Here is a 25,263-nt window from a genome sequence, read left to right as displayed (position 1 = left end):
TGGATCACCAACTATTTCTCAGATAGAGTTCAGTGTGTCAAATCGGAGGGCCTGTTGTCCGGACCTCTGGCAGTCTCTATTGGGGTGCCACAGGGTTCAATTCTCGGGCCGACTCTTTTCTCTGTATATATCAATGATGTCGCTCTTGCTGCTGGTGATTCTCTGATCCACCTCTACGCAGACGACACCATTCTGTATACATCTGGCCCTTCTTTGGACACTGTGTTAACTAACCTCCAAACGAGCTTTAATGCTATACAACACTCCTTTAGTGGCCTCCAACTGCTCTTAAATGCTAGTAAAACTAAATGCATGCTCTTCAACCGATTGCTGCCCGCACCCGCCTGCCCGACAAGCATCACTACTCTGGACGGTTCTGACTTAGAATATGTGGACAACTAAAATACCTGGGTGTCTGGCTAGACTGTAAACTCTCCTTCCAGACTCACATTAAGCATCGCCAATCCAAAATTCAATCTAGAATCGGCTTCCTATTTCACAACAAAGCCTCCTTCACTCATCCTGCCAAACATACCCTCGTAAAACTGACTATCCTACCGATCCTTGACTTTGGCGATGTCATTTTCAAAATAGCCTCAACACTCTACTCAGCAAATTGGATGTAATCTATCACAGTGCCATCCGTTTTGTCACCAAAGCCCCATATACTACCCACCACTGCGACCTGTATGCTCTCTTTGGCTGGCCCTCGCTACATATTTGTTGCCAAACCCACTGGCTCCAGGTCATCTAGAAGTCTTTGCTATGTAAAGCTCTGCCTTATCTCAGCTCACCGGTCAACATAGCAACACCCACCCATAGCAGGCACTCCAGCAGCTATTTTTCACTGGTCATCCCCAAAGCCAACACTTCCTTTGGCCGCTTTTCCTTCCAGTACTGTACCTGTACACAGCCAATCTGTAAATAGCACACCCAACTACCTAATCCCTATATTGGTGTTTATCTTCTTGTTCTTTTGCACCCCAGTATCTCTACTTGCACATCATCTGCACGTCTATCACTCCAGTGTTAATGCTAAATTGTAATTATTTCGCCTCTATGGCCTATTTATTGCCTTACCCTCCCTACTCTTCTATATTTGCACACACTGTATACAGATTTTTTATATTGTGTTATTTACTGTACGTTTGTTTATGTGTAACTCTGTTGTTCGTGTTGCACTGCTTTGCTTTATCTTGGCCAGGTTGCAGTTGTAAATGGGAATTTGTTCTCAACTGGCCTACCTGGTTGAATAAAGGTGAAATAAGATAAATAAATAAGAGACTAACGAGAGACCTACCTACCTACCTACCTACCTACCTAGAGAGCGTTTTGAGTTTTTATAAAACCTTTATTTTAAACTAAAGTATTAACACAAATATTGGCACACTGCCTTATCAGAAATTACACAACAATTGTGTCCTTCTTAAATTAAAATAAAAAGCTAATACATTTAATAACAAATTATTTACATTCAACTTATTACGTCAACAATTTTCCCCCCCCCCCCCCTCCACTAAACATTCCGCTCCTTCATAAATCCACTTCTCCTCAAACAATGGGAGGTCTTTTACAGCTGAGAAGAACTCAAAATCCACTTTTATTCTCGCTTTTACTAATCCTTTAAAAACCCATCTTACATCCTTACTATATCCCTGATCTATCTTATTTTTCCTACTCAGAAAAATTGACATTTCTGCTTGACCCAAAATAAATTGCAACAGTTGACATTTTCTTTTCTGTTGCTTACTATATTGAAACCCCAAAATAAAAAAGTGTTATTGAAAATCTCCACTACAGCTGTCAATAAAGACTGTAGTATTTCAAAGAGAGGCTTTATCCTCTCACACTCCATAAAACAGTGAAAAATTGTTTCTCTTATATTACGAAAAGGACATCCATCTCCAACATCTGAATTAATGACAGATACAAAAGCATTAACTGCAATGATGTCATGTAACACCCTCCATTGCATATCACCAGTACCCTTTTTGTAACGGTGGCTTGTACAGTGCTCTCCATGCTCGCTTTACCTTGTCATCAAGGCCCAGTTTTACCCTCCAAGTAGTGTCTATTCTATTTTTCAATGTATCTTTATTTAAAACCTTGATGTAACTCCTTCCCATTCACCTAATCCAAACCCACCTCTTCCCACCCTCTCAAATCCAGTACTAAAGCCTTTCTGTCTGACTCTGGGATATTGGGTGTAATCCCTAGTCTGGGAAATGGGGCGTCTTCATCTTGTGCCTTTTTGTAGTAACTCTTGATGATAATCCACTCTTCTGCTGACAGAGCCTTCCTGCAACTTTCCAGCAGTTGTCCGACAATCCTTTCCGACCTCACCCCCAAATGTTCAGCCACCCGTCCTCCATCCATTAATGTGGGCCCAGCCATGTCCATTAACTTCCCCTTAGGGTGATGATTTTGCCATTCACCAGCATCTTGGAGAAATGTGGAACAGATTTAGTTGTACAATCCAGTCTTGCCCCATACACCAGAGGTTCCTCCAACAGCCAATGCACTGACTCCGCCTTAGTGTGTCTGGACACCTTCATTATACTCCAAACCCTAAGAAGGCCTCTGTAAAACGGAGGTACTCCATCCCTAGAAATCTGGCTACTGTTAACCAAAAATAAAGCCTTCTTTAAATCCAATCCCCCTACCTTCTGTAATACCAGACCTGCCACCCCTCTCCACACCACATTTGTCAGTCCATAAAGCAACCTTTGAATAAACTGAAACCGGAAAGCAGCAGCCCTACTAGCAAGATGTACAAGACCTTGTCCCCCCTCCTCTTTTGACAAATACAAAACACTTTGTGGAACCCAATGATATTTATCCCCCCAAAACATCTACAATAATTGCGTGTATCTTGGCCAGAAACCAGATGGTGGCTCTAAACATGACAACCGATGCCACAGTGCAGAGACGACCACATTGTTAACAATAATAGTGTGCCCCCTGTATGACATAAGAGATAGCAACCAACGCCATCTCATCCTCCCTTCCACCATTTCAGCCACCTCATTCCAATATTTTTCCATTGTCCTCTCTTCCCCTAGGCACACTCCAAGATACTGGAAACCTCCCTTACACCATTCCAACCCCCCTGGCAAAGCCATGATCCCTCCAGACCATTTCCCAATCTGTAAAGCACAACTTTTTTCCCAATTTACCTTTGCAGAGGATATTCCCTTAAACCGATCAACTATGAGACTCAAACTATCCACCTCCACTTGATTTTTCACCAAAATAACTTCATCATCAGCATATGCTGAGAGACCAATAGGAGGAATATCCTCTGAAAGGTACACTGCGACTTCTAATGCTATTTAGTAGTGGCTCTATAGCGATGGCATTCCAGACAACGAACACCCCTGCCTAATTCCTCTACACACTTTAAAAGGAGCACTCAAGCACTCAATTAACTTCAATACACTTTCAATGTCACCATATATCACCCTGATCATGGCAATAAAACCAGAGCTGAAACCAAAAGCCTCAAAGTGCGCCATAGGTATTGATGTTCAACTCGGTCAAATGCCTTTTCCTGATCAATTGAAATTAGACCAGCATCCAACCCAATAGCCCTAGAGACATCCAGAATCAGGGAAATGTAAGCCTCTTTGTACTCACACTTGTAGAGCTCAGTATAGAACTCTACTGCCCTCTTTCTAATTTCACTTGGGCTAGTGAGCGCCTGTCCAACAGCTGATTTGAGGCAATGAATAATTCTTCTTTGTCCATTCTTTTTCTCTAAACCAAAGAAAAGTTTGGATGAAGCATCCATTTCAGAGATTCCCTGAAACTTACTTCTCACCAATGCCCCCTGTGCTCTGAGACCCAGCAGGTCTGCCAATGTGGCTTTTTTCCTCTTGAGTGCCTGAATACGGCCTCGATCTCCTGTGGTCTCAACTAACGTCAGGAGTTCCACTATTTCAGACTCTAGGGCGTTCATTGATCTGGTGATATATCTGGTGATATTCATGGTGTATTGATTACAGAATTGTTGAATGGATTTCCCCTATATCCCACAACTGTTGAAGAGAAACAAAACTGTCCTTTTCAGACCTCCACCTCTCCCAGAAAATCTAAAATGTCCTGAAGTGAGCATCATTCAATAAAGTTATATTAAAATGCCAGTATGCACTATTGGGTTTTACAGCGTTAATGTACACCACCTCTGTTACTAAACAATGATCAGAAAATCCCACTGGGGTCATCACACTTACAGTCATCATACTTATCTAACCTAGCCAGAGAGATTGTGTTCTCTCTCACATTATCCCATGTGTACTGTCTCGTGCCTCCATTTTGACACCGCCAAATATCACATAGTTCATGTGTTACAATAAGGCGTTTTTAAAAAAAGTCGTTGAGGCTATATGAGGTTCTTTCTGATTTCTATCTAAATCACTGACTGTATTACATTTCTCAATGGTATTTGATGTCTCTAAAAAACACCCTCTCAACTGCCACTACTGGGGCATATACATTTATTAAACACATAGTGATATCTCGCTCTAACTTTTAATAACCTCCCCTCAACTACCTCTTCAACCTCATATGACAAAGGCAAAAAACCTTTTGAGAACCGGAAGGCCACACCCCCACTTTTTGAGTTTTTATGACTACACACCACTGCCCCCCCCCCACACTCCTGTTGCCACATAACTTCATTTTCCATATTACTATGCGTTTCTTGTAGAAAACTTATGTCACTTACCTTTCCCTTTATTAACTCATACACTACGGCTCTTTTTCTCTCATACACTACGGCTCTTAAAGAAGAAATCTTAAAACTGCTCATGGCTGAAAATAAAATAGAATAAGAAACTGAACACATCTCTTTACAGAGTTAAGGCTCTTTCATTTCCTTTACAATTTACCTCACTTGTCACTCTCGTGACCACTTTCTTTAGTCTAGCAATTTATGGGCTTGTCAAACCTACACCCGTTAGTTTTGACATCAGAAACTTTGTTGATTCAATAAACAATTCATTTTAAGGGGGGAAAAATCCATTACATTATAATCCTGCATATATTTCTTCCCTTTTGTCAAATTCAAAAATGTACGTACCTTTTCAATCCCATACCTCCCTTCCACCCCATTTCGCTCGCTATTTTGTTGTGACGTATCAGATGCCTCACTCTCGCTATCATCCCCAGAAGAAACCTGCATCTCAACAACCTGTTTATCCTCAACTGATTTATCATCTCTCTCCCTTCCTCTTAGAAATAGAACCTTCACCACCTCTTAAATTCTTCCTCTTACGCCTCGGTACTTTGAAAACAATTGTTTCATTTTCCCATTGTTTCACTCTCCTCTTGAACTCCCATTTCATTCTCCAGCACCCCTTCAGCGACCTCAATCGCAGTCTCACCTACTGCCCCCCCCCCCCTTTTCCCTGCTTTACCAAAACTACCCCCGTAGCCACATTGCTCTCCCTTTCCTATTTCTCCCACCACATCTGCCCATCTTCTCTCTTCTCAGTGGTGCTTCAGCTGCATCAGTGCTAGAGCTGCTACTGGGCTCTGCGCACTCGTTCTCTGGACAATTACGCACCAAATGCCCCTCTCTTCCACACCCAAAGCATTTCATTGATTCAGTAGAAGCGTGGAACACATAATCAAACCCATCAATCTTGAAACTGAACGCTAAATTCAGTTCGTCAGTATCCTTCTTTAAAATCATGTGCACTTGTCTCCTTTGAGATACGACATGTTTCAGCAAAGGCGATTTGCATCCAAAAATAACCTTTTTTATGGTAGAAACAAGTTGTCCATGAGGAGAACTCTCGCTCCAACACTTCATCTCTAACAAAAAGGGGCACGTTAGAAAGTATAACTTTCTTCGCCAGATTCATAATACCGGTGTCTGTGTCTCCCGCAACACAACACCACTCTCAGCTATCATATTCACCTTTTCAATGGAATCTAAGCATATTACTACAGCGCTATTTATCCTTGAGGCTGATTTTATGCTATCATGCCCACTGCTAAACTACATTCTTCCACCAAACAACCTGTCGCAGCGGGAATCTTCACCTCATGCTGCCGACTGGGTTTTTCAAACTCTACACCTCTACGTGTGGCCATTACAACCAGCCCCTCCCACTGGTTGTGCCCTCGAGAGAAACAACCTCAACGGTCCCACCATATATATATATATATAATGAGAGAGAGAGAAAATGAACCAGGGAGAGGGAGAACCAGAGAGAGAGATGCACACAGACCAGACAGTGACTGGCTGGATTCATAAGAACACTCCAGTGTTCACTCTCACTACCATTCAGATAGGAGCAGCAGGTGTCAGTATGATACTATGCCAAAAGCTTGTCAAATGTTGCCTGAAAAATGTCATGAATATCACACACTTCTCTTGACAGTTTACAAAAGACCATTTAGCCTACTTGTAAAATGTCGCAACTAGGCATGCAATCAACATAAACACACTATAACGCCATAGCATGAACTCAGTCACAGCATGAGGTTTGCATGGTAGTGGCGTGTAACCAACCTACATTATCTTTCACTCACGTTTTCTTTCACATTATCTCTCTTTCTCTCTCTCTGACCTCACAGACATCATAGTGGCGACCAACGGAGAGCCTGTTACCTCAAAGGACATCAAGTCTTGCATCCACCAGATCCAGGAGCTGATAGTTGTGAGGTTGAACCAGGCGGTGGCCAACAAGCTGATCAGCTCTGTGGACTACCTGAGGGAGAGCTTTGTAGGAACCCTGGAGCGCTGTCTAAACAGCCTGGAGAAGTCCAACATGGAGTCATCTGTCCACAATGTCACCTCCAACCACCTCAAACAGGTGTGTGATTGTACAGTATGATTGTACAGTATACTCTTCCATAATTTAGATACTGTATGTCAACCATGTCAAATGAAGCTTGTTTTGTTCAGAAGTGCCTTTTCTGTTTCTCTGTACTACATTATGTTGACCATATCATTGATAAGATGTCCAAATACCATCAGATGTTTGAGATTAATTCAATAGACTGATTCCTCAAAAGACAATGAAAAAGACAGGATAAAAGACGATTACCTTTTTTCCTACGAGACAGTTAGTCTAAGTTAAATGATAACATCTTGTTCTGTTCTCTCCATCTCACTTCCTGTCCTGGTCAGATCCTTAACGCTGCCTATCACGTGGAGGTGACCTTCCATTCAGGATCATCTGTTACGAGACTCGTCTGGGAGCAGATCAAACAGGTAACCATTCCCAGTCAAGCCTCAGGAATCTACTTCAATTGTAGGGCTTTGCAATAACAACACATTGATTTGAACCTGGATTTATTTCTCATGTATTCTCTCTCTCTCTCTCTGTCTCTCTCTCCTCTCCTTCTCTTTCTCTCCTCCCCTATGTAGATCATTCAGAGGATAACGTTTGTGAACCCTCCTGGCATCACTCCAGAGTGGAAGAGGAAGGTGGCACAGGATGCCATAGAGAGCTTGAGTGCTGCCAAGCTGGCTAAGAGTATCTGTTCCCAGTTCAGAACACGCCTCAACAGCTCCCACGATGCCTTCGCTGCCTCCCTGCGACAGGTACACCACACTCCAAACCCGGCTTCAGCTAATCTTTTTTAACAAACAAGAAACTTTTTTATGGACCTTCACACTCTCCATAAGGTGCCCTCTTCTCTATTGCACTCTTCATCCAATCAGGTTTGGTCTTGGCTACTTTTTTCTTTCCCAGCGGGAAAAACTGTTTGACATGACCTTATAATGACCTTCTTTCAACCAGTCTCTGTTTGTAATAATGATATACAGTACCAGTCAAAAGTCTGGACACACCTACTCATTCCAGGGTTTTTCTATATTGTAGAATAATAGTGAAGACATCAAAACTATGAATCATGTAGTAACCAAAAAAGTGTTAAACAAATCTTAACATATTTGATATATAGCAACCTTTTGCCTTGATGTCAGCTTTGCATTCTCTCAACTAGATTCATTAGGTAATCACCTGGAATGCATTTCATTTAACAGGTGTCCCTTGTTTAAAGTACATTTGTGGAATTTCTTTCCTTAATGCGTTTGCACAAGTTAGTTGTGTTGTGACAAGGTAATTGTGGTATACAGAAGATAGCCCTATTTGGTAAAAGACCAAGTCCATATTATGGCAAGAACAGCTCAAATAAGCAAATAGAAACGACATACATGAAGACACTTTAAGACATGAAGGTCAGTCAATCCGGAACATTTCAAGAACTTTGAAAGTTGCTTCAAGTGCAGTCACAAAAACCACCAAGCGCTATGATGAAACTGGCTCTCATGAGGACCGCCACAGGAAAGGAAGACCCAGAGTTACCTCTGCTGCAGAGGATAAGTTCATTAGAGTTAACTGCACCTCAGATTGCAGCCCAAATAAATGCTTCACAGAGTTCAAGTAACCGACACATCTCAACTTCGACTGTTCAGAGGAGACTGCGTGAATCAGGCCTTAATGGTTGAATTGCTGCAAAGAAACCACTATTAAAGGATACCAATAAGAAGAAGAGACTTGCCGGTGGAAATCTGTCCTTTGGTCTGATGAGTCCAAATTTGAGATTTTTGGTTCCAACCGCCATGTCTTTGTGAGACGCAGAGTAGGTGAACGGATGATCTCCGCTTGTGTGGTTCCCACCGTGCAGGATGGAGGAGGAGGTGTGATGGTGTGGGGGTGCTTTGCTGGTGACACTGTTGGTGATTTATTTAAAATTCAAGGCACACTTAACCAGCATGGCTACCACAATATTCTGCAGTGATACACCATCCCATCTGATTTGTGCTTAGTGGGACTATCATTTGTTTTTCAACAGGACAATGACCCAACACACCTCCAGGCTGTGTAAGGGCTATTTGACCAAGAAGGAGAGTGATGGAGTGCTGCATCAGATGACCCGACCTCCACAATCACCTGACCTCAACCCAATTGAGATGGTTTGGGATGAGTTGGACCGACAACAACAACAACAACAACAACAACAACAGAGTTACACATGGAATAAACAAACGTAAACACAATATAAAAATCTGTATACAGTGTGTGCATATGAACTTCAGCAACTCTCCAGTTACAGATTTTGTGTTGTAAACAAGTCAGATTTTCTGCTTGACCTTCTTTGACCTTTGATCTCAATGGTCAAATGAAAGTGATGGTTCTTCCCACATGAGTGACAATGTGATTCCCATCATGGATAAAGACCCTCGTTAAGTATCACAGTGGTTTCAACAAAACCCAGTTTGAACTAGGATGCCATATTAGGGATTAAAACACTATGTGGAAAACACAGATTATTTGGCCTGTGTTTGACAGAATTATTTATGATTTATCTGATATCTAGTCCTAGATTATTTTTCTGTTTGCAGTTTTGCACTTTTATGATGATCTTATGGGTTTACAAGTATCTGGAGTGTCGTTAACATTTGTTGGCTTCATTTCAACCTATGACGTATGTGTGTGTAGCTGGAGGAGGGCCACACGGGGCGGTTGGAGCGTACTGAGGACCTGTGGCTGCGTGTGAGGAAGGACCACGCCCCGCGGCTGGCCCGCCTGTCTCTGGAGAGCCGCTCCCTCCGAGACGTGCTACTGCATGGTGAGACACACATACTAGCTGCTCTATCCACTGGGCTCTGGCACCGACAGTAATCACCCTTCCTGGGTTCCACGCTCTCACATGCTAAAAAGGCCCAGAACCTATACCAGTCACAGTACAATAACACAAATCTGTATTTATGACTGACAACAAAATCAACAACTTTTTCATGAAGTTGACCAGTAGTTTACTTTGATGTCACTGGCGATGTCACTGTTGGTTGTATGACAATGTATTGACGTGTTTCTCTCTTCCTGGCAGGCAAGCCCAAACTTGGGCGAGAGCTGGGGCGGGGTCAGTATGGAGTGGTCTATCTGTGTGACAGCTGGGGGGGACGCTATCCCTGCGCTCTGAAGTCAGTTGTACCACCTGACGACAAGCACTGGAACGACTTGGCCCTGGAGTTTCACTACACCAGGTGAGCTGGCCCAGCCAGTGGATCTCAACCATTGCTGAATGTACTATCATTTCAATAAAGCATGCCTTTAAGCTGACAACTAAGGTAGTAAATAGGAAGTCAACTGAGTGAACTTGTTTTGCAGTATCAAAATTGGTCCATACTCAAGTGAAAAATAATCATCCAATAATAAAGAATGGTGAGACTCATTTGTCATCAACAAAACTCTTCTTATTGGTGGTGACAGCTCTTTGTATAATGCATGTACTGGTAAAACCAACACCCTCTAGGATAACGAAACATATTCTGCTCCCCAGGACAAGTTTTTCTCTAGGGCAATGAAATGGCATCTGGTGCTGTGTTTAGTGTACATCTCAGCATGTTAATTTCATATAACTGCAGCCTTTCACTGTGTAATTTCACGGATCATCTGCTATAAAAGCTTACTAATGCAGTTCATAGAGAAGCAACCACTCATGTCTGTGATGCTAGTGTTGGAACTGTGATGCCTCTGCCCCCTTGTGACTGATAGAAGAATTTCATACACCATGCAGCGGTAAAGGAAAAGTTCTGGTACTGTATCTGCAGGCCAGGCTCCACAAGGGGCTTAGCCCCCTCAGTTGAAACTTGTGCACCCTCAGTTTTAGTTTTATGGCTCTATATAAAATAGCAAAAAAGTTACAATGATTGAGTGACAGGTTGGCGCAAAATCTGTATTTTTCCGCTGCACTGTATCAGCACAATGGACAGAGTGCCCAGCGGTGTGTGGGGGAATATGGAAAGCCACTGGAGTGGTTATGTATGTTTTCATTGGCTTTCCCTAAAAAGAGGGGAAAAACGCTTCTCATCTGTGGTAGGCTAGATTAATAACGTGATGCGCCTGTAATTATAGATTTTTATTTATAAGGGTGGGGCCAAGTTTACCATTGAAGCTGCCTCACTCAACTTTGCCTCACGCCCCACCACTACAGAGTTTAGTTGGCTTCTTAGCTAGCTGTTAGCTTCTTAGCTAAATGTTAGTGTTATTAGCCTTAGCCTATTTAGCTAGCTCAAACCAAAACTGCCACTGCCACGATGGATATCAGAAATTGGCCAAAGGAGAGAGCGATGAGCAGCAGCATTAATCCACAGAGGCTGCCGCCAAACCCAGCAGCGATGATGCTGACGAGGTCCAGCTAGCTCTGTGTGCAGAACCTTCCACAAGCACCGCCAGAATAAAGGCTCCACAGCCCTCTCCACCTCCGACTGTTCCTGACAATCTTGAAACAGAGGAGCCAGCCCAGGTTAGCCTAGAATCCTACCGTAGCCACAGGCTTTCTGTCCAAAAACTATTTAATAGCAACTGGTTCATAGGAAGACAGTGGCTGGAATACTCGGTTACTGCAGAATTCAATATAATTCCAATGAAAGAACCAAAATGACACCCCTGGGTATAGCTACATATCGGTATGTATGGGGCGGCAGGTAGCCTAGTGGTAAGAGCATTGGGCCAGTAACCGAAAGGTTTCTAGATCGAATCCCCGCGCTGACAAGTTAAATCTGTCGTTCTGCCCCTGAACAAGGCAGTTAACCCACTATTCCCTGGAAGGCCGTCATTGAAAATAAGAATTTGTTCTTAACTGACTTGCCTAGTTAAATGAAAAATAAAAAAATACAAATGTTTCATCATGGTTGTAAATGTACGTTTTGGAAACGTGTTTATGATAGGCTGGCATTGCTTAATTGATTACGCGGGTCAAATTTGATCAACAGAAGTGTTGCTGTGCATGGGCGCCATGATTTTTCAAGTGGGCCTATTTGTTTGGCAAGACCACTGTGGATGGCTGCTTCTCACTGTCGGTATTCTAAGCCTGCACGAATAACTAGTTATTTTGTTAAGACAGATTTTTTTGTTAAGATGGCTGCATTCACATAGGCTGTTTGTAGTAGGGGAATTACCCTATTTATATTGTAGCCTATATTCATTACCAAAGCGACCTCACTTTAGTGTGTAGAGCGCTGTCCATTGTGCTGATACAGTGCAGCGGAGATAGGTTGGAAATCTGTAGCCTGTCACTTCAAAAGCACTGTCAATGGTCTCGGAGTCTCTGCATTTCAACTTTATCTTTATTGTGGTATAGCGTGATATAAGCAGAATTCAATATAATATATATTCCAATGCAACCTCCCCCGCCATTTCTACTAACACAGAGGGTAGGATGTATATAAAACTGTAGGACCTTCGTTTTCCTACCTTCTCTATTGTGTATGGGCGCAGGTCCCTCCCTAAACACGAGCGCCTGGTGGACCTGCACGGCTCGGTGATTGACCACACGTATGGCGGAGGCTCCAGCATTGCTGTGCTGCTCATCATGGAGAGGCTTCACAGAGATCTCTACACAGGCCTGAAGGTAATCACAGATCTATCATTTACTCTAATATAGTTCATCTAGCACTTATGATGACATAAGTGATTGGCACACTGAGGTCTACCTCACCATCTCCTCGCTCTCTATCAGGCTGGTTTATCACTAAAGGAGAGACTCCAGATCGCTCTGGATGTGGTGGAAGGCATTCGCTTCCTGCATGGTCAGGGGCTTCTGCACAGAGACATCAAACTAAAGAATGTGCTGGTGAGTGAGGGTTAAAGGTAATCTCAAATCATGCTAAATGTGTAACACTAGCGTTGATCACTACACTATCCATTCATCAAATCAGTTCTAATGTTGAGCTGATTCAGCTGTGGTCATCATGGCACAGAAACGCTCCAGCACCGAACACTAATGAATTCCTCATTATTTCCATCATAATCCACCTATGCTGCTTGCTTGGTTGTGTAATAGCCCAGCCCTGCCTACACAGTATGATGGTTGGCTCATATGTCACTGTTCTGCTGTGTCCTCTGACTGACTCAACTATGTGTGAAAATAAGGGGCAATGTTTAATGAGACATACTATGTTTGCATTTTCCTAAAATGGAGGTCACAGGCTATAACACATGGCTGTATTGTTAGGACAGAGTTATGGAGAATGATTTAACTTCCCTCATAAATTGAATGTTCTGGGGCATTGGATGCTCCGAGTACTGACCTTTTTGGAATTTAGGTTTGAGTTGACAATTGGGGAAAAAATCACTTACTTTCTTTGTATAGGAGACTGAAGGGTATGCTTTTTTTTGACTGTGTATGCCCTGAGAAACCAATATTTATGGTCCTGAAGTTTCACGTCTTGCCAAAAGTGTTCCTAACCTGTGCTGTCGTCTGTCCCTCCCTCAGTTGGACAAACAGAACCGGGCCAAGATCACAGACCTGGGCTTCTGTAAGCCAGAGGCCATGATGTCCGGCAGCATCGTAGGAACCCCCATTCACATGGCCCCCGAGCTCTTCACAGGTCAGCTATCCTGCTACTTGGTCACACTGCTGCATCATGGATCACCTCTTATTCTAGACTCTTTGGTTAAACCCCAAGTCTCACCCCTTTCTTCAGGAAAGTATGATAATTCTGTGGATGTCTATGCCTTTGGAATCCTGTTCTGGTACCTCTGCACTGGCTCCGTAAAACTCCCAGAGTCCTTTGAGAAATGCTCCAGCAAGGACCAGTTGTGGAATAATGTTAAAAAAGGTGATGTGCAAACCCACAGCTAAAATACTCATTCAAACTGACTGAATATGATCAAAACCAAATAGCTTGTTGTAACATTTGTCTTTTATCCTGGATTTACAGTGTGTCTATTTGTGGATGAGATGTGTGTGTCTGTTTGTGGATGTGTAGTGTGTGTGTGTGTCTGTTAGCTGAATTGGACTAGAAAGCTGCCCGGGCCTCATTTGTGCCCATGTTTGCAGGCGCGCGACCCGAACGGTTGGCCAACTTTGATGAGGAATGCTGGCAGCTGATGGAGGCCTGCTGGAATGGAGACCCTTCCCAGAGGCCCCTGCTCGGCATCGTAGAGCCCAGCCTGCAAAGCATCATGGTACGGCTTTGCAATTGTGGCTCAGATTAGAAGAGCAGCAGCCTGGAGGACTCAAACTGAAACTCAGAGAGCACCACAGACTGTTGCAAAGGATTATGGTCAAATATTTTTACTTTTTGTTGTATTTATGAAAAAAGGACAGTGTGTTTCTGGAAGGCCAAGAGATGACCAATAATAAAGATTGTCAAAGACAGTTGTCCTCTTCCTTTACAGGAGTTATATATACACTATTTAAGCTGACACGTGACAAACGTGTTTGTGCCATGTGTATTTGTATAGTATACAAACTCTAGCAGACACTATGCTTCCGACTTAGCTGGCATGCTAATTGCTGATTGGTCATAGGATTGTTACTAGATAAAACATTTGAAATATAGTAAAAAAATAAATTAAAAAAATGCAGTATTATATATATATATATATATTAATTTTAGATTGTATTTAAACTGGTTATCCGAGTATTCATGCATCTATGAAATTCATTTTTTTTTTTAATAAAATGATTTTGACAAATCAATTGTTTCCCTTCACTCTTAAATAGGGTTCTGTTTTCAGCATCTTCACAGCACCAGTCCTCAAGCCTTAGAGGATACTGCTATTTTCCTGATAATAAATCAATGTTTATCATTGATTAGATGCCAGCAGGGTAACGACCCCAGGCAAATTTTGACTATGCACATTAATATAGAAGATGGAAGTGATGCTATCTATATGCCTGTTGCACATGTGACAAAAACTAAAACGTGGGATGGAAAGGTAATGACATGAATCAACACCTGGAAGAAATTTAGGCTGGTAAGAATCATTTAATATTAAGATTCTGGAACTGAGGTATTCTGAGAGTTCTGAAACGTGTCATAGCTGACAACAGCATTTTTCAAGTGCTTTTGAACAGCACCAAGACTATTTACATTTACATTAAGACTATCCTGGTCATTGTGTACCAAGTAGGTAAGAAATGAGCGCATTTGTTTAACCTATTACACGTAGTGTACATTATGAATAATTGTATTGGCAATGAATGTTTATTTTAAGTTACTGAAGACTTTTACACAATACTTCTGTGATCCAGAGGTTTTGGGATGGAGAAGACGGAGATGGCTCACGCTGCACAGCAGCCCACCTTGGAGTAAGTATAATCCATAGAAATACAATGGTGTAGTCTCACCTAGTCCATGATATGGTCATTACTATAGTGAATATAGTCTCATACAATTGGAATACCAAAGCATGAGGTAAATGCTTGCACTCTGGTCTCAGTGACTCACAGAGCGAGTTGGAGGAGGAGGAGGATGATGATGGCTTTGTTGGGGGGACCGGAGTGCAGTCAGACAAGGGACAGAGTGGCATGGAGTCAGAGGGTGTGGATGAAGAGGTAACTTTGTTTGAAAGGACATCATAATGTTTGGTCCAATCCAGACAACTGTACATTTGATATCAGGGATGTCATCACATACAGTTTAGGTATGTGTCCCTCTTTCATTAGGCAGGACCTGCAGCCCAACCCAAGGAGAAGGGTAGTGAGTTATCACCAGTAACACTTCTCCCCCTCTATTCTGAAGTACACCAATAAAGCACCAATGATGTAAGTAACCATTGTTGTGCACCACAGAGGAGGATTCCTTTGCCCGGATGCTTTCTATCTGGGGCACCACCAAGTACATCAGCAAGTGGAAGATGGCCCATCGGAGAGGCTACCACATCAACTGCCTGACCGACGACCCCGAACGCAAGGCCATGATCATGCAGCATGAGCTGGACTGCAAAACCAGTGTAAGAGACCCCAACCTTATTCCTTCACCTCAGCTCAATGGTAGAAAGGATCATTCTGGTCTTGAGAGATGCACAATTAATGTCATCAGCAAATGTTAATGTCCATTACCCTGAAAGCTGAATCATGCAACTCTTCTTCAGATTCCCCTCCCTATGGTGTGTATGATTGAGAAGGAGACCCTGCAGATTCTTCAAAATATTGAGAATGGTAATCCCTGGTCAAAGTGTCCCTACACTTCAATTTCAGGTTATCTGAGCATATAAACTCTAGAAAGTCTTCTCCATCTTCCTACGTGTTACTGTAGATTACAAGTACAAGTTGGGCGCCAGCCACCATCTGACGAAAGAGCTCCATGAGCGTATTGAGAGCCTGAAGTGCCAGGTATCCTCCAAGGTTAGGCACAGTGAGCCGGCCCCAGAGGGAGTGCTGGCGACCCTGGTGGGGTGGGGCAGGGCACTGTCTGCTATGCTGGGTTGGCGCAGTGGCGCCTCAGCTACTAAAGACGAGAATGCTCTACCCTGCAAGGAGTGTCCCCTTGAAACAGACGACACAAAAGAATAAAGACTTGAATTTCAACTGGTTGAATAGAAATGACTAATCTGTGATTCTTCTTGAAGTTACAAGCATTTTGCTACACCGGCAATAACATGTGTATGTGACCAATACATTTTGATTTGATTTGGTAGTTGTGTTTTGGTAGCAGTTCAGCACATTTGGCACCAGAGGGCTCTAATGACTGGACTGTACTAAAGCTCAGCATTCTACTACACACTGATACAAACTGCTTGGCCTACATGTTCATGTGACACACATCATGTTGCGTTGAGATATGGAGGCCATTTCCCCTGAAGGAATAAAAAACAATAATACCACTATTAAAAGCATGTCTGTTTTACTGATTGCATTTTGGAGAATTCCTTTATCTAGTCAACCCTGTATCACTAAAGCTTTGACATCAGTAACCTACTACAGGTCTTTGTTTTAAGCAGTTGATTGCTTGGAGCTCCAATTATGAACTGTTCGTACCAACCAGATAATAAGGAAACAGAAAAATTGTGTTATTCAAACATATGGAGTATGAGAGTAGCATATCTAGAGCGCTTCACAGTTGAGTCTCAACAAAGTGATTCATTAGGATCCCGATAATGTGGTAATGAATAGGCTGCAATATGAAAAGAAGAGGTTGAACTCTTTTGTAGAACCTGATATTCAATAACCCTTCAGCAAATGTTTTACTAAGCTTCACCTTGTATTTACCTTGATATCATAGTGTTGTAAAAAAGGAAAACATTTTAAAGAAACAAGAAATGACCTTGACTTGGCACATATATTGTTGAGGTACTGTATCATGGAGAATGCTCTCAGATGCCAGTTCATTTCATTTTAGGGAGCACCAGTACAAACAGACAATCCTCTCAGGAACTGTAGTGTTATTAAATCTTCCAATAAAACATGATTCCGATGAAGGCTGTGTGTTGGTGCTTGTGGAGTAATGTTAAATTAATAAAACCTTTTAAGGCAGATAAACATTATCTACAATTTACACATCAAAATAAGTAATATGCGAGACAAATAACAGGTTTTCTTTCCTACACATCAATATATTGCCTGAACTGCTTTTCGATAGTTGGAATGTAGTGGTGTACGGTATATTTGAGCTCTGAGTTGTGTACAGTTTATGCAGTATGATTCAATATGTTGCATGAAGTATTAGTGCATGTCATTTTACAGACAACTCTGTACAGTAAAATTGGAATACATTTCAAAGAGTATTACAGCACAAGTTTGCAAGTATTTCAGTAAGTATTTTACAAAACAATGGGTCCTTCATATCTAATCTATAAAATACAAAGTCGTTTAGTCACTGATTCAAATGAAGGCAAATATCCCTTGGACAAAAGCATACAAAAATGGGAGCATCTTCAGTGTCCATACAAAAATTAGCTCCCAACAATTTACAAAAGTCAAGATGTATCAAAAGTCCTTGTTATACAAATTCTTGACACGCACACTCTTTTCCTCCAATGATGATGTAATAAAACAAAGGCGAAGTGGTGGAGAAAGGCAGGCGTTCTTCCCTCTATGTGGATGACAGCTGGCTGGTCACTGTTGCCTTGATTAAACATCCTTCGATAGTGAGAGAAACTGTTTACAGAGCACGTCCAATACGGGGCATGGCAATACCGAGTGACCCCATGGCCTCTCACTGTCCACAACCCAGTTCTCCAGCCATACTTCCAACAGGAGTCCCTTTCCTCCAGTGCCTGACCTCAGCTGGGTGGAGCTGTTCATCTCTCCTGTTCAGTCTGGGGACATGTTGTACTGACTGCTCCTCCTGTCCACCAGCCCAGGCTGGCAGCTTCCTGAGACTGGAGTGGAGAAGAGTGAGTCCTCTCTACACTGCAGCAAAACTCAAACTGGCCTCAGTAGAACAATTAAATCCTCAAACAAAACAACAACTGTACAGGCGACTCTTTCTGAAATGACAAATTAGATAAGGAAAGTCCCTGAACGTTTAAAATCTTACAGCTAAATGACACAGCCAAAGGAGGACTTCATTGTTCCGTATCTCCGGAGTTTGAAACATAAAAACAACCACAACATAAAACAAAACATCTGCTCCAGTTGACTACCAGCACATCTGGTCAGGCAGTGTAAATTATTAAAAAAGTGCATCGCTTCAAGTATGTAAACAAACAATGATATCTATTTTTTTTTAAAGAGGGAGACTCATTCCATCAGTGCTCTCAAGCCTGGGCCAGTGCAGAGACTCCTGAGGTGTTGCTCTCTGTCTCTCGTGCTCGCTCGCACACACATGCACCCTCTTAAAAAATGAGGGGGAAGAGAAAGGGTACTCCATGGATCTCCAGGTGAGGACAGTCCAACGCTCTGTGTCTCCTCACACATCAGCTCCTGTCACTCAGAGAAAAGTGGGCGTGGCGATGAGGGGCAGGGCTCTATGACCTGCAAATACACACCCCTCCGTCAGCCTGCTCATATGTGTAACGGTGGCTGCTGGGTAAACAGGGTGATGGTGTCAGTGACAAACATAACACAACACAGGGAAAATAGAAGGAACAGGAAAAAAATGAATGAGAATTATTCACACACACACGGGATTCTTATTTTGGTTGTAAGGGGTGAAGGATGGTTGTAAGGGCTGAATGATCCATCGACATGAAGACAGTGATCCTGATTTCAAATGAGGATCAAGTGCTTCAGTGAATAAAATTAAAGAATAAAAATCTATGGTTTTTGGAGAGAGAGAGAGAGAGAGAGAGAGAGAGAGAGAGAGAGAGAGAGAGAGGACAGAGAAGGGTGGTTAGTAAGCTACAAGACTCAGCATTGTAGACACTCTTCATAAAATGATATTGACTAACTATTTTTTTGACCTATAAATGAATAATATGTGCCTATTGATTCTTGAAGAATCTAACTTAGAAATGCCTCAGGAGCTTAGTGCAACCGTCAGACCCCATCAGAACCCAACATATCAGCTTGTTTCATTCCAATGTTTGTAAACAAAGTAAATGTTTACAAACATTATATAGCGTTAAAACTATACTTTTCATATCATGGATGGTCAGTCCTTGCATCCATAGATCTATCTATGAATTTACATTTCTCTAGCCCCATCCCTCAGCTTTTTAACGAAATAGGCGCTGGGAGTACGCTTTGTTATTGTTTCAACTGCTGATTCCTGCTTTAAAGCCACTTGTATCTAGCAGTTTGTATAATGGTAGCAATCAAAGTGTTAATATACAATCTAACTTGTTGAAATCAGCTTTTACCAAGTCCGTCTGTTTATGGAACTAACAGTATTTTGATAATGCAGTATTTTGTTCCCAATAGAATAAAATCACCTGATCGTGGAAGTTGTTTGACATCTTTCCACATTGGTGTCTGAGCTCATTGATGAGAATGTGACGGTGCGGTATGTGTTGGACTATTGACAAGCCAGCATGCTAACTTCACCAGTACATAGTCAGAGGAGGACAGAGGACTACACACAATGGTGATGGGGGGGGGGGGGGGGGGGGGGCACTCAAGACAGCAGCAAGATACATTCAGTGGGACATCAATTCTCACACATCAATCTGGCAGACTGATCAACAGAAAATGTAACATACTGTATCCAGCAACATATAAAACAACATTTAAATACATAAGTACTGAGAAATCTCTTAACTTCCATCTAAAGCTGTTGCTTTGATTCTATGACATTGTGTTGTACTGTACGTGTTGCTGTGTTTGTGATCTGCTATGGGTTGAGTTCAGACAGAGCGGTGTATTCTGCATATTATGCTTGGACCTGGTTTGTGTTTGGTGCTCTGTGTTGGATGACACCCACTCTGATCCTGACGAGTCATCGTCCACTGTTCCCGCCTTGATGCTCATGCCGACACCATTCAGCTGATCTGGTAGGCTGGGCTTGGCCCGGCCCCCTCGGCTCTCACTGGAGGAGGAGCCCCGAGAGGAGGCGTGGCCTGGAGCATTCTTTGACAGCTCGTTATGGATGCGGTTGATACCATTTCTCTCCGCGATGGGGGAGAGCTGCTTCTTCTTCAGGATTCCTGAATTTGAAGACACATCCTCTAAAACAATTCCAAAGTTCTGGAAAGCCCACCCCTACAGAGATATACAGTTGAACTAACAACACGTGGAGGAATGTTGCAGCAGTGTGGATGTTTAGGTTTGTTGCTGACCTTTCTGTGGGTGTGCATTGAGGTTGGGCAGACTGGGAAGTAGCAGCATCAAGTTATCCTTCCCATAGCTACCTGCCTTGTCCCCTGGCCTTTCGCTTGGCATGCCTCGGGTGTCCCGAGTCTGGCCCAGCTCAGTGTTGGCCAGAGACTCTGTCTTCAGCCTGTCTGCTCCCCCGAGGCCCTCACTGTTGCTAGCTGTCGTCATATACTCCACTGGCCAGTACAGCTTACTCAGGTTGTTATCTGGGGAACAACCAGACACAATTTTAAGACTACATCTTAAATGCGTGATGCATTAAATGATGGTGTAAGCTGTGGTCAAATACATAACATTCATGTATTGCTCAGAAGTGGATTTATTTACACCTGGACAATTGTATACAGTGTAGGTGTAGTCTGTTGAAGGTCTGGTCTGTGTGTGCTGTTTGGGTGTGGTGAACTGTTAAAACAGAAGTGCGGGAGCAGTATTATCAAGAAGGTCTGAGGTCACACAGTGGATGGGGCTGTGGTGAAAAACCGGGCGCGTTCCTCTGCCAAAGCGTTGCTGACACATGCCAAATCGTACAACACCTAGATAGGTATTTTACATATCAGCTAACCACATCATACATTATAGCAATCTGGTGCAATCTGGTGCATGCAACGTCTGAGCAGGGGAACACAACCACCATGTTGGTGCGGTCTACTGAGAGTGAGGTATTAAAGGTATGAGGTCGTTTAGTGTGTGGATGACTGGGTTGATTATAGGTGTGAGGTCATACCCTGAGGGTGTGGTCTGTTAGACACGTTGGAGGCCACGCTTTCCCAGCATTCCTCTGGTGGGTAGGGCTCCTCCTCCTCGCTGTCAGAGGAGTGTGTGGAGGCGTATGAGCCGCTCTGGTCGTCCTCCAGAGAGAGGTCACTGTCCGAGTCAGAGTTGGGATCTGTTGTTGCACACACACACGTTAAGATGATGACCAATGAGAATTGCACAGATATATATTTTGTATACATATATTAACCATATGAAATAACCCTCTGTATGCCTCTCTGCTAAAGGCAGTCCCAGTGATCCTAATGACATTAGAATGGGAGACCTACTATCTAAATGCTCTTTAGTTTCATGGAAGAGTGAGCCGTGTTCATTCAGAGCCATGTGTGCCTGGCTGTTATTCAGGCCACCATCATCCCTGAAAAACACAACAGGACTTGTAACAGGACATAAACGTACAAACACAAAGCCCTCATCTCCTCAATCAAAGTTACTATGGATCTGAAAGGGCTGTTCTACTTGTATTACTGTACATAATAGACCATCATAAAATATACATTTTCAATTAAATTTGTAAAGTACACTTTTTTCTAATACACTGATGCAGGAGGCCCTGAACAGCGTGTGTCCATGGGGTCTGTTATGTCCCTCTGGGCTTGCCGTACCTAAGGACAAAAGGGACGTAGCTCTGCTGGCTCTTGCCGCTCTGCAGGGTGCCGTTCAGAGACACACTGGAGTCTCCAAACGGCAGGTGGTACAGTCTGCCATCCATGTAGCTGGTGTTACAGTTATATGACTGGAGGAGGAGAGGGACAGGTATAAGTTAATAGGCAGGCAGTAAGTCATCACACCAAATTCTGTTTTATTTGTTTGATGCTTTAGTTCATGACCTTGGTAATACAAGGCCAAATGTAAATGTATGATATGGAGGCCTAGAGCTGAACGTAGCTGTACTAGTTCCTGTTCTAAGGCCTTGGATGACTGGTGTCCCTATATAGTGGGAGAGACTCACAGAGGGCTTGGACTTGATCATGTGATCTGGACGCTTGCGGCTGCAGCAGTAACGCATGGCTTTCCTGGCATCCTTGTTGAAGACGATGCGGAACAAGAAGATGAAGGGACCCTGGATGGACAGACCAAAGGAAGATGTGGTCAAAGAAACCAATGGAGCAAGGTACCGATTCCTGGTATAAGTCAGAGAAGAAAGTGTTTACCTGGAGACAGTTGAATCCAGCAAACAAGTAGTGGAAGATGATCATGTCACTGTTGACTGAGAGTATAGCTAACAGACATGTTACAGTGACCAGGAGGAGAACCCCACACGCAGTCCTCAGCCCAGAGCTACACACACACACACACACACACACACACACACACACACACACACACACACACACACACACACACACACACACACACACACACACACACACACACACACACACACACACACACACACACACACACACACACAGAGAGAGAGGTTAAATGAGAACACCACAAAGGTTACATTGGGATAAGTGCGTTTTCAGAGTTTAGTGAATAGGCAGCTTCACTCTCAATTCAATGACACAATGCACACTCTCCGTTGTCCCTAAAGTGCGGTAGTCATGTTTCCTTGGGGTACAACAGCATGCCTGTGTTAATGACAGAATGAGTATAGTTTCCCTATTGTTTTTATTCAGGCAGCGGCAGGACACTCACACAGGGGGCTCTTTCTTCTCAAAGCTGTGGCGTCTCATGGAGCAGGATGCTCTGGAGGCCAGGATGTACAGGAAGATGTTCATCTGGAAAACACAAACAATGTATTAATGCACCATAATAAGCTACTAATATTGAACACAAGCTACACAAAGATTACCCACCAACCACCATATCTTATGAGTATAATATAATACACTGTATTAGAGGTGGAGTGTACTCACAAACACCACCATGGCGATGGGCCCTGCCAAGCTCCAGATCAGAGTGTCGTACATGGACAGCCAGCAGAAGTCTGGGTTCCCATAACCCTCTGGGTCCAGTCCGACCGCCAGGCCTGGACAACACAACAAACAAAAAAACACTAGTAACTATAAAATAACTACAGTCTAACTGGATATATGATGAGTTGGCTTTGTGTGTGTGTGTGTGTGTATATTGTTCAGACCTGTGATAAAGGCCGGGACACCCCAGCCGATCATGTAGTAAAAGCGCATGGGTCCGTAGTTGACGTCTCGTATTTCGCTCAGCATGCGGTAGACGTGCAGGCCCTCCAGGAAGAGCCAGGAGAAGGTGCACAGGTAGAAGAAATGCAGTAAGATGGCGATGATTGTGCACACGAACTAGACACACACACAGACAGACACACAGAGACAGAATATAATACTGAATATGACAGGCCTCAAAATGGGCCGAATGCTTTGCTTATTTTTTCCTTTGATTTGAATCAGATCCATAGGTCAGACACCTATTCCAAATACAAATGAGAGGAAAGGTAAGATATTGAAAGTGAAGTGCTGAACGGAGGTAGAGGGACACGAGATCAAATACAGTATTAAAGGTAGATAGAGAATAACTTCGTTCCAGTAGTTTACCGGGTTGTCTGGCAGGTTAATGCCCAGGATGAAGATGAGTTCGGAGATGAAGAGGGCGGTGGCTCCATTGTTGATGATACTGGTCTTGTTGCAGTGCATGGCCCGCAGGCAGAGGAGGAAGAGGGTGGTGAGAAAGAGGAAGACCAGGGTCACACCCACCGTGCTCCACGTCACCAGCTTCACGGGCAGGATCTCACCGTTCTGAAAAGATAAGAAGGGGAAGTTTAAATAGAGCTTTTTCTGGTCATTATAGTGAACAAGACCACTTTTGGGTGTGGCCTGTGCGGCATTGAGGTATCTATGTGAAGTTTACAATGTGAAGTCAAAATGGAGTAGTTTTGTAGTGTTGTATGCAATGTTAGGTCTGAAAGTATGAGGGGAATGTTGTGTGGTGTTGTGTTTTTGTGATGCATCGTTTAGCCTCTCTCACCTCTCTCCTGGAGACATCCATGAGGACAGCAAAGCTGGTCATGTGGTAACACTGGCAGCTGATGTGAGTGTTGTTCCTGAACACCACCTCACAGCCTTTAGCTGACCAGCCTCCGTTCCCCGCTCTGACAAACACAAAAAACAGTCAAACAATGCAATGGTGGATTAATTGGTTTCAACCTAATCCTTTATAGAGCCTTTCTAAAAACCTTTGTTTCTACAGCTCAAAGTTCAAATAGCTAGTATGTGTGTGTGTGTGTGTGTGTGTAACTCACAGTATGGAGTGGTTCCAGAAGACACAGATGGGTTTGGAGCGGTCCTCAGCGGTGACCATGCGAAACTGCACAGTGATTGGTTTGTCCAGGGTGTGCTGCAGCAGCTCCTCGTTGTCATGGACCGTGATGCTGACCACAGGGGTGTTGATGACAGGACGCTTGGGCACCCTAGTGGACGTCACACAAAACCATCATTAAATAACACTTTAGCATAGAAGACAGCAACCTATACTTTACCATCTTCTCTTCCTCCCTTAACCCCTACAAAACACACACACACACACACACACACACACACACACACACACACACACACACACAGTTGAAGTCGGAAGTTTACATACACCTTAGCCAAATACATTTAAACTCAGTTTTTCCTAGTAAATCCTAGTAAAAATTCCCTGTCTTAGGTCAGTTAAGATCACCATTTTATTTTAAGAATGTGAAATGTCAGAATAATAGTAAAGAGAATGATTTATTTCAGCTTTTATTTCTTTCATAACATTCCCAGTGGATCAGAAGTTTACATACACTCAATTAGTATTTGGTAGCATTGCCTTTAAATTCTTTAACTTGGGTCAAACGTTTCAGGTAGCCTTCCACAAGCTTCCCACAATACGTTGGGTGAATTTTGGCCCATTCCTCCTGACAGAGCTGGTGTAACTGAGTCAGGTTTGTAGGCCTCCTTGCTTGCACACGCTTTTTCAGTTCTGCCCACAAATGTTCTATAGGATTGAGGTCAGGGCTTTGTGATGGCCACTCCAATACCTTGACTCTGTTGTCCTTAAGCCATTTTACCACAACTTTGGAAGTAT

General features: G+C 43.1%; 3 protein-coding genes across 9 annotated transcripts in view; 2 read left to right on the top strand and 1 right to left on the bottom strand.

Moving 5' to 3' along the window:
• LOC106583092 (dual serine/threonine and tyrosine protein kinase) overlaps positions 1 to 14,454 on the top strand; it is a 30,488-nt gene extending 16,034 nt beyond the window's left edge. The window contains exons 5-14 of the mRNA XM_014166897.3: positions 6,586 to 6,824; positions 7,142 to 7,225; positions 7,382 to 7,558; positions 9,462 to 9,591; positions 9,853 to 10,009; positions 12,246 to 12,378; positions 12,487 to 12,600; positions 13,243 to 13,357; positions 13,454 to 13,588; positions 13,810 to 14,454. Of these exons, the coding sequence (XP_014022372.1) occupies positions 6,586 to 6,824; positions 7,142 to 7,225; positions 7,382 to 7,558; positions 9,462 to 9,591; positions 9,853 to 10,009; positions 12,246 to 12,378; positions 12,487 to 12,600; positions 13,243 to 13,357; positions 13,454 to 13,588; positions 13,810 to 13,967 (1,442 nt within the window). The 3' untranslated portion in view covers positions 13,968 to 14,454. The remainder of the gene's footprint in view (positions 1 to 6,585; positions 6,825 to 7,141; positions 7,226 to 7,381; positions 7,559 to 9,461; positions 9,592 to 9,852; positions 10,010 to 12,245; positions 12,379 to 12,486; positions 12,601 to 13,242; positions 13,358 to 13,453; positions 13,589 to 13,809) is intronic.
• Positions 14,455 to 14,743: 289 nt separating this feature from the next.
• Positions 14,744 to 16,491, top strand: LOC106583095 (uncharacterized). 3 transcript variants are annotated; one of them, XM_045705217.2, is made up of 7 exons: positions 14,744 to 14,888; positions 15,010 to 15,066; positions 15,198 to 15,312; positions 15,424 to 15,454; positions 15,550 to 15,710; positions 15,852 to 15,918; positions 16,016 to 16,491. In XM_045705217.2, exons 2-7 carry the CDS (start codon positions 15,020 to 15,022, stop codon positions 16,270 to 16,272), a joined length of 678 nt encoding a protein of 225 aa, XP_045561173.2. In that variant the 5' UTR covers positions 14,744 to 14,888; positions 15,010 to 15,019; the 3' UTR covers positions 16,273 to 16,491. The 3 variants fall into 3 exon arrangements, with proteins under 3 accessions (XP_045561173.2, XP_045561172.2, XP_014022385.3); XM_045705216.2 differs by having other exon boundaries at positions 14,745 to 14,884; positions 15,424 to 15,457; XM_014166910.3 differs by having other exon boundaries at positions 14,746 to 14,888; positions 15,424 to 15,457.
• Positions 16,492 to 16,586: 95 nt separating this feature from the next.
• The window catches only part of LOC106583093 (cadherin EGF LAG seven-pass G-type receptor 2), a 92,165-nt gene continuing 83,488 nt past the window's right edge, over positions 16,587 to 25,263 (bottom strand). Inside the window, exons 21-34 of one of the 5 annotated variants that reach the window (XM_045705215.2) lie at positions 24,449 to 24,616; positions 24,175 to 24,298; positions 23,745 to 23,945; positions 23,318 to 23,492; positions 23,094 to 23,206; positions 22,873 to 22,955; positions 22,383 to 22,509; positions 22,181 to 22,291; positions 21,834 to 21,964; positions 21,498 to 21,586; positions 21,179 to 21,340; positions 20,418 to 20,660; positions 20,063 to 20,285; positions 16,587 to 18,957 (exon numbers count right to left, since the gene is read on the bottom strand). In XM_045705215.2, coding sequence (XP_045561171.2) covers positions 18,930 to 18,957; positions 20,063 to 20,285; positions 20,418 to 20,660; positions 21,179 to 21,340; positions 21,498 to 21,586; positions 21,834 to 21,964; positions 22,181 to 22,291; positions 22,383 to 22,509; positions 22,873 to 22,955; positions 23,094 to 23,206; positions 23,318 to 23,492; positions 23,745 to 23,945; positions 24,175 to 24,298; positions 24,449 to 24,616 — 1,978 coding nt within the window. In that variant the 3' untranslated portion in view covers positions 16,587 to 18,929. The other 4 variants (XM_014166900.3, XM_082967464.1, XM_082967465.1 and 1 more) reach the window with 4 other exon arrangements.

Source organism: Salmo salar, chromosome 22, assembly GCF_965601325.2.
Source record: "Salmo salar chromosome 22, fSalSal1, whole genome shotgun sequence".
Taxonomy (NCBI): domain Eukaryota; kingdom Metazoa; phylum Chordata; class Actinopteri; order Salmoniformes; family Salmonidae; genus Salmo; species Salmo salar.
This window is presented reverse-complemented; position numbering and strand designations above follow the sequence as displayed.

Bases quoted from the DNA above. Each gene is read 5' to 3' on its own strand.
- LOC106583095 (XM_045705216.2), top strand. From the start codon at position 15,020: ATGGAGAAGACGGAGATGGCTCACGCTGCACAGCAGCCCACCTTGGA. The intron at 15,458-15,549 runs GTGAGTTATCAC...TGTGCACCACAG, and splicing joins CCAACCCAAGGAGAAGGGTA to AGGAGGATTCCTTTGCCCGG. The intron at 15,711-15,851 runs GTAAGAGACCCC...ACTCTTCTTCAG, and splicing joins AGCTGGACTGCAAAACCAGT to ATTCCCCTCCCTATGGTGTG.